The 12,581-nt window shown below is 41.2% G+C and overlaps 1 protein-coding gene across 2 annotated transcripts in view; it reads right to left on the bottom strand.

The window, feature by feature from the left end:
- Positions 1 to 330: 330 nt before the first annotated feature.
- The window catches only part of rap1gds1 (RAP1, GTP-GDP dissociation stimulator 1), a 33,733-nt gene continuing 21,482 nt past the window's right edge, over positions 331 to 12,581 (bottom strand). For both annotated transcript variants that reach the window (XM_023423849.2, XM_023423848.2), the window contains 8 exons: positions 10,971 to 11,114; positions 9,444 to 9,575; positions 9,103 to 9,237; positions 5,818 to 5,943; positions 5,072 to 5,211; positions 4,178 to 4,304; positions 3,536 to 3,664; positions 331 to 2,189 (listed from right to left, as the gene is read on the bottom strand). In XM_023423849.2, the coding sequence (XP_023279617.1) occupies positions 2,062 to 2,189; positions 3,536 to 3,664; positions 4,178 to 4,304; positions 5,072 to 5,211; positions 5,818 to 5,943; positions 9,103 to 9,237; positions 9,444 to 9,575; positions 10,971 to 11,114 (1,061 nt within the window). In that variant the 3' untranslated portion in view covers positions 331 to 2,061. The remainder of the gene's footprint in view (positions 2,190 to 3,535; positions 3,665 to 4,177; positions 4,305 to 5,071; positions 5,212 to 5,817; positions 5,944 to 9,102; positions 9,238 to 9,443; positions 9,576 to 10,970; positions 11,115 to 12,581) is intronic.

Below are 12,581 nucleotides of genomic sequence, written 5' to 3' on the forward strand. Positions count from 1 at the left end.
CTGCTGCTGCTGCTGTGGCAGTGGTTAGAGGGGGGGGCGGGGGGGGGACGGGTGTTCAACAGAACATATACAGTGAGACAGTGATCTGTGTTTGCATTCAGTTCCCTGTTCTCAGCAGATCCCAGACTTGGCTCCACGCTGCCGCACCGCTCACTCAGATCACTTCTTTTCTTACTGTCGTGGTTTCAAACAGGATCAGGGAGTGAGATCTTGACGCTGGACTCTTCAGCTTTTCTCTTCTAACTTCTTAGTCTCCTGCCAACTTTGACTTTTAACTTCAGAGCATTTCCTGCTCATCTACAAATATTTAAAAATGATCTTTTACTGAAATTTTCTTTAATTCTGGCCACAGCACACCAAACTAAAGTTTTCAACCTGTAAAAATTTGTCAACGCAAAGTGTCAAACTGTGGTGCTCTGATTGCACCGATGTTAAATAGACAGTTTTCTCGGCCGTGTATAAAGTGGGAGAAAACTGTTAGGTGGGTGAAAAGACAAAAAAAAAACCAAAAAAAACATGATTTAGTCTCTAATTCACATTAACACTAAACATCTTAAATCAATGATTCATTGACATTGATGGAAGAGACCTTTCTTGGTCACATTTCTGTTACTTTGCACCCACCTGACATTGTTTTTCCCCACATTATATGTCACTAAGAAGATTGGCAACTGTCTGGTGAGTTTGTATTTTTACATTCTTACTGTAATAAATCTAATGAGCCTTTTAGCAATTAAAGCCTCTGGGAGATGGCAACTGAAGACTGTGATACGTTGTATGACAGTACTGGATGGAGGCTGACAGCGCCCCTGCAGAGAGTTGAACATTTGTGTTGATGGTTACGTTTATAAATCATTATATTTCCATTGGAAAAGACAATTTTGACCTTTTCTTCAAATGAACCTGCACACGCTCAGTCGTGGAGCTGAACTTGAACTCAATAACAAAGCTAGACTCCACTACAGCCCTGATCTTCTCACATGATTCTGTTTCAGCGATGGGGGTGGAAACCTGCAGAGCCTCTAGCTTCACTGTACAGTCGTCAGACCGGGGTGGGGGGGTGAGGTGGGGGTGTTTGGACAACTGAGCAATTAAAAATCTGAATAAAATCTCTAGATCCAAGTGCAAAAACAAGACAGGAGGTGTGAGTAGAGGAGGGCAGGCTGTACTTTGGAGTATGCGAGCAGTAGAGAGGTAAAAATGAACACTGGCACACCTTCAACAGGACTAAAACATGCACAGTTTCTAGTCAATTTATACTTGAGCTACATGGGACACGACTGGGCACATCATGGATGGCTGCTTCTTCTTAAAAATGAAAGAAAAATCACGACAGGGAGGTCTTTTTTTTTTTTTTGTTCTTTTGTGCACATTTTCACTGGTGGCTGACGGCGGATGGGATCACAGCTATGGTCGTTAAAGAGTGTCGTCTCTTAATCTATTGCGTTAGGCTGTCTATGGCGCCTCAGCTCCTGTGGAGCTACTTGTAGCAGAAGATGCATGCACAAGTAGAGGTGGGGACCAGGGCTAGACTGATGCATCAATTTAAAAAAAAAAAAGATACCAACAAGTCAGTGGATAAATCATTGAGCATTAAGGGGTGTCAGTCTGTAAAGCCTGAAGCCTGCCTCACCTTGCCTTGAGGACCTGCTAACCCACCTAAATAAATCTCATTGTTATGGCTTTCAGAGGAGAGTTTGGTGTCCCATGGTAGATCTAAAAACAGTTTCAGAGGCTTTCCCACCCTCACATCTTATTTAATTCTGGGTGAATTCTTCTCATTCAAAACAAAAGTTGTATTAGAAAAAGCTCAGGTGTATGATTTAAACAGAAACATAAAGCCATCAGTCTAACCCTGGTGGAGGTGGATGGGGCAGAGGGGTTGAGGGTTGAGACATAACTGGATGTCTGGCTGGCAGTTAACGAGACATGGTACCTTGGCACATGAAGATGGGGCACGGGGGAGAGCGGTCATGAGGTGTCATTGGGTGATTAGGTGGTCAGGCAGGCATTTCAGTGGGTGGGGGGGGGTGGGTGGTTTTTGGGCTCGGACACAGTCATTTAGCTCTGGGCTGTGAGTCGCTGCTCTGTGAGCGACGCCTGGTGTGATACCGTCTTGTTTTCGTGAGCCCTCAGCTTGGACACCACGTCGATGAACGCCAGGCTCTGGACTTCTTTGTGAAGAGGCTCTGACAACGAAGAGAAACAGGAAGAGAAGCAGCGTGAACCATCACATACAGATCATTACAAATACCACTCACTACGACTAAGTTCTCTTTTCTTTTGGATTGGTGTTCATCTACCGTCAGTGAACCTTAGGTCCTGTTCAGACCTGTACAGATCAGATCAGTCCTGGTATTAACATCTGTCTCAGGGGATCTGATCACCAGTGGGGACGTCCTCTGTCACAGTCTGATTAGTCCAATCACAGTTTCATCATGAACCCAAATATATTTTACCGTTTCAAATGGATAAAACCTAATTTCACTGTAGAGCTGTGAGTAGAGCAACGATTCACTCACCCTCTCCACACCGCTCTCTCTCTCTCACACACCCATACACACGAGCACAATGACATCCCTGTTTATTGGCATATAAAGCAGGAAGTGAGGTCTGATCACAAGGGGTCACTGAGACACATTTTATGTGTGAACAGACAGACTTACAGCTGATCACTTGTGATCAGAGCACTGAAGACGCATGTTGATGCAGGTCTGAGGGCCTCAGTGCGTATTTCATTTGTTTCACAATAAAAGCCTGAGAGTGAAGGATGATCCCTTTGAGCTGCTAGAACACATTTAATGTGAAACATCTTACTCAGAAATGTAGAGTTTCATTGTGGTTACATTATATCGTACTGTTAAACTCAATACTGTGGAAATATACAGCAGATGTTTAACATTAAAAGCCAAATGTGTAAAGAAAGTAATTACAATCAAATTTAAAATCAAATAAAAACAAAACAGTGAAATATGAATAAAATACTTTTTTACATTTACATTTACTCATCTGTCAGATGCTTTTATCCAAAGTGACTTACAGTGAGGGACATCAGCTTCACCATGGTGTAAGGACTAAGTTCTACATCTATTTAATAAGTGAGTGTGATAAAGTAAAGAAGTGCAGTGAGAGTTCATAGTAAGAACAAGTAACAGAGACATGTGATCAAAGACCAGACAGGCTGCTGCAGTCTGGACCATCTGTAAGGGTTTCACTGTGTGTGAGGGGACGTCCACCAGAAGAGCACTGTAGTAGTACAGGTGACAGATAACCATGGTCTGGACCAAGAGCTGGGTGGTGTACTGAGTCAGGTAAAACCTGATTTTTCTGATTTTGTATAGAGCAAAGAGATACAACCAGGAGACAGATACAACACTGTCAGAGAAGAAGAGCTTCTGTAGACCTTGGTTGGGGTGAGGGATGAAGAGTGGAATTTGGCGTTCCGTATCGACCGACAGATGACCTACATAATCTTTTTCATGCTATAAAAAAGACCCAAGAGAAGCTCAGAGGTGAAAGCATATGTAAGTCTCACCTGAGCCCATGACTGCGCAGATGAGGATCATGGAGTTGTACTTGATCTCTGGAGCACTCCTCTCATCTGACAGCAGCTTGTGAAGCACCGACACCAGGTTGGCTCCAACAAAGTCCTTCTCAGCTGCAACTGAGATCCAGAAAAAGAGTCTGTGTTACCACTAAGTGACCCAGAGGAGACTGTCACGTTACCTTTGGGGATATGAGAAATAATGCCGGTGGAATGCTCCCTGCACCCAGGGACTGAGTCAGACTGTTTAAACTCAGTCCAGATCAGATGTTTAAAAAAAACAGCCTTAACTCTAAACCTGTCCTCCATCATAAACGCTTTCTGAACAGTCTCAGTTTTCTATATCTTTTACATCCATCAAAGGCTCAACAGAGCTGAACTGTGTATTTATGACAGTCAGCTTTTCTTTTAACACATTTCCCCAAGATGCAGTACATGTGTTTTTGTATATCATGCAGCTGCTGGATCTGATCAATATCTGATTACGTAGATGTTTAAGCAGTTCCACAGATCCTGAATCAGGTGGCGAAGGTCTCTCAGAGAATCGTCGTTGGTTGCGGGTTCGACTTTGAATAAAATTGAATAAATAAATGGATTTCACTTGTTTTTGTTTTAAATAAATTGCAAACTTACCCAAATCAAGCGCTGCTATGAGACCCAAAGCCACCAGTGCTTCATTCTGCATAATCATATGCTCGCTAGTTGCCATGGTAACTAAATGCTTCACTCCTCCTCCCTGGATGACAGTTCTGACGACTTCCTGAAATCCAGAAAAAAGGATCATTTTAATAAACCACTTCTGTATTTTCAGATAAATACAGCAGCTCTGTATCTGAATCTGTCATTTCCTGTGTTCATCATGACACAAACCAGCGTTTCCCATAAACTGGTTTATATGGCGGTGCAACACAATTTCAACACAAACATTTTTTTTTTACAATTTCAAACTCGTAAAATCTTGGATTTGTGAGTTTTAAATTTGCTCAGTGCAGTGTTTCCCATAGTTAAGGGCAAACTGTGGAGTCTTTGATCGGGTCCCAGTTTTGTTTATATTGTGCACACACACAAGGATGCAGACGCACACCCAGACACACAGCAGTGCAGCAACAGAGTGCTAGCTGTAAACATGGCTGTGGACACTGCACAGTCTCAAACATAAAAAGGAAATGCTAAAGCTTACATGGCTGTTAAGGGTTTTCACTGGGCCTGAGCTGAATAAACAGAAGGACTCTGCTGAGAGTTCTCTCCCACTCCGGGGAGGAAGGACATTGGCCTGAATATAAGACTGTATTTGGGTGTCTTCTTATATCACAGGACTAGATAATTATTAGATTTATTACATCAGATATTTGAATGGAGTAAGCAAAAGTGTAACAATGGTATTTTATAGTGTTGAATTATGGGCTGTTTGTAGCCTTAATACTGCTAGGCCAGCTAAGCTAATGTCCTTTTACAGAGTTAGAGTGACTGGTTGATTAGCCTGGAGGCTGTAGAGGAAATCAGCTGATGTGAAGCGTGGAGTCTGACCTTGGACTTGCTGTGTCGGATGAGGGCTGACAGGAGCCTGTTGGACTCGCCCATCACTCCTGCATGATCTTTGGCTTCACACCACTCCACTAGTCTCTCCACCAGTTTCCCATTGGTCCCCAACTGGTCAGCTGCTTCAGCTAATCCAACACACACACACACACACACACACACACACACACACAGCACTCAAGATTACTTATTGTGGTGTCTACTGTCACCTAGAGCAGTAACTTCAGTTCCAAAATAAATAACCACATTTCATTTGGTTCAAATACATATTTTTTAAATCATAATTTTTAAATATCTAAAATGAATTTTAGATGAGAAGCAAACTCTGACTTTCTTCTAAGCCATGGTGCAGCAGTCAATCACAGTGAATCACATTTTTAATTCCGATTTTGGAGACATTCTGATATGAAACCATCTGTGTTTCCATATTTGTGTGTCCGTGTCGCTCAGACTGAGTGACAAGAATCTCTTTTGATTATCACACCATAACTTAAACAGAGCCGGGGTAAAAGAACTACTAATTGCTGTTGGGTTTGGGTGATATCCAAAATGTAATATCTCCAGTCAGTCCAGCCAAAATAACACCATACACCATAATACTGAATATCGGCCCTTTACTTGGAATATCTTTCACAGGGACTTCAAACTGAGTGAACTGGTCTGTGGATGTTGTGTTATCAGAGTCGGTTTTTCAAGATTTTCAAGGATTCAAAGAAATGATTAAATATTTCTACCTTGTGTATCGATGAGCATACGTAATGTTCCCAAAAGTTTAAATTGTACTGGAGGCATCTCTGATTGCAAAAACTTCAGCACCACATCTGCTACGCCCGCTGACAGCATCTTGGACTTGTTTACCACTGGAAAGGAGGAACAACAGAGTTAATGTAATATTTTTGTGTTCCACACTATAACGTTAACATTAACCATCAGTAGTACCATCTCACATTCAAGACAATAATTACACGTGGCAACTCTCAAAATACAAGGCTGAGGTTAGAAAAATGTGCCCACAATATATATATATGTAATATATGTGCATATATGTGCATGTAAGAGAAAACATCTGGATCCTATCTAAAACAGAACAGAACCCATGGAAAGATTTCTGGTACTAATGTGCAGGAATTAAATTCAAACTAGAACCACCTCCACCAACCGATGGAGTTACAGGAAATATGGTCATAACTGGTCATGCAGAACAGTGTGATGTCACCTTGAAGTTGACCTTTGACCTTTTGGATACAAACCTCATCATTTTATTCTATTATTAGTGTATCCAATGATTACCCTATGAATTATTGAGTTATGTCCAAAATCGTGTCTTGTGAGGTCACAGTGACCTTTGACCTCCAAATTCTAATCAGTTCATCCATCCAGTACAAATGAATGTGTGTAAACGGCTGTGACGGTGTGGATTTTCTTCTTTTTCTTATCAATTATCAATTATCAAATAACTAATGGTCAATTAGTTTTTTGGGTGGATGGAACACAGTCAGTGATGAGAACTAAACAACTATTATTAAGTTCATATTTCATATCACACACATGCAAAAAAATGAAAAAAACACTGCAGTGATGACAGTAATGAGCTCAACCCTTTGGTAAACAACATATGCCAGTATTGCAGTATTGCTTGAAATATCACATTCACAAGGCCGACAGCATGTTTTGTGAAGTCACAGTGGCACTAAAGTCTAATCAGTTTATCCTTGAGTCCAAGTGAATGTTTGTACTAAATATAAAAAGATTCCCTCATATCAGTCACGAGAACGTGACAGACGAAAAAGCCGAAACATTATCTCCGGCCACGGCTGTCACTGTCACAGAGGCATTAAATAAGGGTGCTCTTGTTTCCTTTAATGTATCAGATCTATTGACACACAGACTACAGAGCTGCTGAAGGACATTGGTACCACAGTTGGTCAGGTCTCCATTACTAAGAACCAAGTGGATCCATTAAGACCTCTATGTGACAGATCCTGTATGGAACACAGATTGGTCTAAAATGTCCGTGTTAATACGACACATTTGCATGTCTTAAGACGGCAGAAAATACCGTGTTTACACACCAATTATGAACATCTTAAGGCGTTTGAACCATTAATACTTCCATGCTATTGGCTGGCATCTACATATCCACCCCCCTTTTTGACAGAGGGGCTACATTTCATATACTTTGGATTCATGTATATTGTGGTCATGTGGGCTCTCGCTAGTGGACAGGGTTTTTCCTGCATAGAGAATTGCGAGCCGCCTCCCGACCAAATTCTACTACTTGTTTTCTCAGTACTCAGTGGATTTGACGTTTGTACTACGGCAATGTAGTAGCGCTGCATCGTAATCCGTGCATCAGAGAGAGCCATCCGAAATTGCCAAAGAAGAATACGAACGCCCAAACGACTTTCTGCTTGCAGAAGGAGGCGGCAACCTGATTTTTGCTGCTTTTCAAAAGAGTGAATATTATCTCTTTTAATACCCAAGCACCCCCAGCTTCGTGAAAAGACTCTCTAAATTAATGTTACATCCCATCGTGTATGTTTTTCTTTTTGTAGAAATGTCTCACATCAAAGATTATTTTAAAACGAGTTTAAAACGAGCAGACATCATTATTTCTTCTAATATGGGAACAAAAGTTAATTCATGTTACTGATGAGATAGGGTTAATGTGTCAGGACTGACAGCAGGCCTAGTTCTCAGCCACAAGTGGAAGGTGCCAGTGGAGGAGAGGATCAGAGCGCGAGAGAGGAGTCAAGGCCAGAGCACCAAGTCTTTAGGAGTGTATTAACGAGTGTACGTTTACATGATTTCAAAATCACTTTTTAGTAATTCGCGGCTTAGTACCACCCCTGCCTAATTTTTGGCCTGGTCGGTACGTTTGGGATACTTACCTATCATGTTTCAACAGTGAATCAGTATTTGGGACAGTCCATTTGTGCTGAGGGGGGGGGGGGTTGAAGAATTAGTTAAAGCTCCCGACTAAATCACTGAAACTTGTGAAAGACAATCTGAAGCAATGCAACATTGTGAGCGGTGAATCTGTGCGGATTTGAGTCGCATCTGTTTAAGTGGTTTCTAGTATCTGATTCTATACACAATTTGAGAGTGGTCAGGTGCTCCACTCAGGCTCCGCCCCCTCACCTGCACTGTCTCTAGATTCAATACAGGCCCTCATTCCTGTCCAGAAGGTTTCACTTTCACCACTAATCAGATCTAATCAGACCTTAAACAGTTTACATTGAAATCAAAAGCTTACTGAATTATTGTTATTATTAATAATGTTAATATTCCTAACCTCAACTCATAGGTAGGTTGAATGGGGAATTGTTTCTTCTCTTAATGATTAATGATGAAATGATTAAGGTCTCTAGGGTTTCCCCTAAGAAACTGATGAAGTTATAGCACCCAAATTTAAATGCCTTAAAGGCTCATTTATGCTTCCTTTACGTATATAAATAGATGCATACATTTTAAACGTTATAACCTTCACTGACCACACACTGACATGCGTCGTTTACATTGGGATGGATATTAAACAATGCATCCACTAGAGGGTGCCACTCTGAGTCAGAAATTACAGTTCTCATCTGATCTCCGTCCAGCTGTTCTGTAGTAGTTGTCTGTCCCTGTGCCCCAGTGAGGTAACATCATATATATATGTTTAGAATTTCTCACCAAGTCGCACAATCTTTCCTGAAAAAGTTCTGCCGTTTTCCAAAGTTTTCGTCTTCGTTGTGTTTTGCTGATTCGGCTTGAACTGTGGGCTACACTGCTCGACACTGCCCCCCGCGGTTTCCGGTGCTACTACTATGTGTGGTCCGTATCCATACGCTTCCAGGATACGTGCAGAAATATGCAGGAAATGAACGCAGAGTACAGGCAGAAGGCTCCGTATGAGTATCTGGTGTAGAGCATAAATGAGCCTTGAGACGTTCAAAATTGATGTATTAACACAGACGTCAAACTTAGCCCTCAATAGATCCTGGTGTGTGCGCAGACTTCATGATGTAGCAGCTCACCAGGTATGGCCAGGTTCCTCAGGGCACTGAGAGCTGCGTGTTGAACAGTGACATTGCCTTCTTCGACGTGCCGATCCAGCAGCTCCAGGAGCTTCTGCACAATACCAGTGTCCACCATGTGGATGCAGTTTCCATCTGTACAAAATACAAGGAAAGTAGAAACCGTATTGTTGTGTCAGAGACTACTCTTCAAGAGGAAGTCAGACAAGTGCTGGCTACTGCATCAAGCCTGTGATTAATAGTGTTATATATATTCAAAGTGGTTGAAGACACAGAAATGAGATGAGAACAGCAGCAGCACGACTTTGGCTCATCTTGAAACAGTGTAAAGTAAAGCTTACCATTGCGAGCGAAGTTAGCGATGGCCAGAGCCCCCGCCAGCTGCAGCTGATGGTTATGAGACGGTATCCAGGACAGGACCCTCTGGAAGACACTGCCCTTCCCCCCCTCAAACAGTTTCTGCATGGACTCATCTACACACAGAGTGAATACAGGTTACAGTAACAGCATACAGCTCATTTTTTAACTCTGTGTTATGAAGCAACACTTGACTGTTAACCCATTTAAGAGCAGCTTCAGAAGTGTATTGTGTTTGTTGTGGACTGAACCATGGTTATTTTTTAGACTGTAGATGGTTTGTTACACAGAACCATCTGGAAGGCTTCAGTGGAAACTGTTTGGAAAAGGGCAGGCGCTTTCAAAAAAATAACTGGCAGGTGATTGGACGAACCATCTGTGTATCATGGGCTAAGTACAACCAATCCGATTCTGCATCCTCTAGACTATTTCTTTCAATGAAGAAATACTCTCCAGTTCTGATATAACTGGTGGTGGAGCAGCATCTACACTGAGCTCTTTAGGAGCCCTCATTGTTGTTCATGAGTAGTCAGTCAGTAGTTCCTCCCTCATACACACTGATTGGTCCGAACCACAAGCGAAAAAATAAAATCTGGTGTCAAGTGCTGTGTAGACCAGAGGGAAAGTGAGAGAGTTATCATCTTTATCTTTAATTTCTGAACGTCTTTTCAAATCACTTCCATATCATACTTTGTCAGGCCTTTGTGCAATTTTACAATCAAATAATTTTCGACACATCAAAATTAGTCCTCCTCAAGATCAATGTACCACCAATGTTCCTGACCACACCCCATTTTAACACATTGGAACATTGGAAAACGTTGACCAATCATTAAGAGTAAAAATAGAATAGAATAGAAGAACATAATGAAGAGCATGTGACTGATGGGTTTGGTAAGACTAGTGGCAGAAAGGCCAGTATGTATATTTATAACAAACAGGTCTATTCTGCTACAATAAAATATTTCTATGAAGGTTGAATTATTCCTTCTCTACATCAACTGACAACTCTGTGCATTTATATTTATGGTCATATGTCTGTAGGTGAAATTTTCATCCGCTAATTAAGGCAGTTTAAGGATGATCCTTTCCCCACATGGTCTTGTACGGTTTCCTGAAGCATCTGTGCTGCAACAGTAATGACAGAGGAAGAAAGTATGAATTTTAATTACTGTTAACACAAGGTTCCTCTTCGATCCAGATTCGTAGGTAATCTGAATCTGCATTTCTGTGCTGAGTTTGCACTGGAACTGGATGAATATGTGTTTTTGTAGCTGAACATGACCTTCACTGTTTTTTTATACTTGTTTATACTTTTTGTGACTGAACACATCAGCCCAGTGATGTCTGTTGAAGAACTGATGAAACTAAAACAAATTATTAGGAGTTCAAATTGGCTCCAGATATTGGTCAGTTCAGTTCAGTTCAGACAACTTTATTTATCCCCCATGGGAAATTCATTTGTAGCTTCCCAGTCCATACATTCCAGACCCTGGTGTTCTGGTGTTTACCTCCCAGGAGCAGGAGAACCATGAGGTCCGAGGCTGTCTTGAGTTGGGCAATGTCTTCCTCCCTTTCTCCGTCCACAGTCTGAGCCACCACCTCCAGCAGACACTCCACCAGGCCCGCCTCAACCAGCTGCAGCTTTATCACATCTGGCAGGGCAAGGAGGGCAACACATTCAGAGAAGACTACAGCCAGCAGCTACGTCTGAAACACACTCATGCTGCAGTGCACTGCTGCATCATATGATGTGCATCATATGACACCATTAGCACACACGAGACTTGTCACGGCCCAATGCACCAACAGCACAGCATATGAAGCGTAATAATGCAATGTTGGCGAGTTACTTAGTTAAGCTTTATTTATTCATTCAGGAGGTAAATGGCATCCATTGGTTTAAGTATAGCAGCATGAGGAGACAGTATATCTACAACCCAGTCTAGACAGTCATGTGGATGTATATTGGTCTATTATTGGAGCTGATAAATCTGCATGGCTGCCACATCAATCAGTATCAGCTGACTGAAGATATATCAGTAGCAGTAAATATAACGGCTGAACAGAACAACATTCTGGTCATTTAGAAACAGTGTCATCATTACATAGTTTGTCCACAAGAGGTCACTGAAAAATAGATTGGAACTGTAACTACTTGGTATACATTTTGGTCACAATTCTGTTCATGTTATGAAATTCATGTTATTAAGTGAATGGTAAAACATTTTCATCCAATGTGATGAATGAATGTTTATAATTGCATGAAAAACTACAATCTGCTATCTAACCAAATTCCTTAGTATTTATAATGCTGTATTGTATCTGTGAGAATTTCAACATCAGAGGTTTGTGCTCTTGTTAAATGCAAAGATTTTGTCCTTTGGAGTTTAGAAAAAGCTTTAACTTAATGAAAGAGATCTGGAGGCCACTGCCACATTTTTTTGGGCCTGTTCAAAAAGATCTTTTGGGGAAATGTCTGGAAACTTACACAATAAACTCTGGGGCTACAGATTCCACTGACATGCATATCACTTTATTTGGGTGATCTGCCAGAGGAAATAACAGGAAATGACAAATACTGGTTGGTGGTTTGCACAGTTGCAGTTTAAAATCCCATTTGCCTTCATTTCACTGTTTTTTTTTTTCTTCAACATAAAAAGACTGATAATCCAAGTCTATAACTATGGATACTAACATGTTAATGTGCAAGCGATATTTGTTTTACTGTTGCAATCATTTTGCTGCTCTGTGCACTGTAGTTTTGGAAAAAAAAGGACTAAAGATACTGAAAATAAAAGTTAAAAAAAAGAGGTCTGGAGGTCAATGGAAGCAGACTGGGAACTGGGAGAGGTCTGTTTGTAGTAGAGCCAACAGCATACAAGAGAGTGTCATCAGCATAAAAACACACACTGTAGTACTTAAAAATAAATAAATAAATATAATTTATGTAAAGAGTAAATAACATGGTGCCCAAAAAGGATCCTTGTGGAACACATATCATCTGTTTTGGGACTTGAAAACAAACTTTTAAAATAAGAAATCAAGACGAAAATGACAGCAAAAATCAGAACAGATATCAGTGTTTCCTCTAGGATTTTTTTCAGCAGTGGGGGCATGCT

Source organism: Seriola lalandi, unplaced genomic scaffold (assembly GCF_002814215.2).
Source record: "Seriola lalandi dorsalis isolate HSWRI2012SDOR001 ecotype SW California unplaced genomic scaffold, Sedor1 jcf7180002054694, whole genome shotgun sequence".
In the NCBI taxonomy this organism is placed as follows: Eukaryota; Metazoa; Chordata; class Actinopteri; order Carangiformes; family Carangidae; genus Seriola; species Seriola lalandi.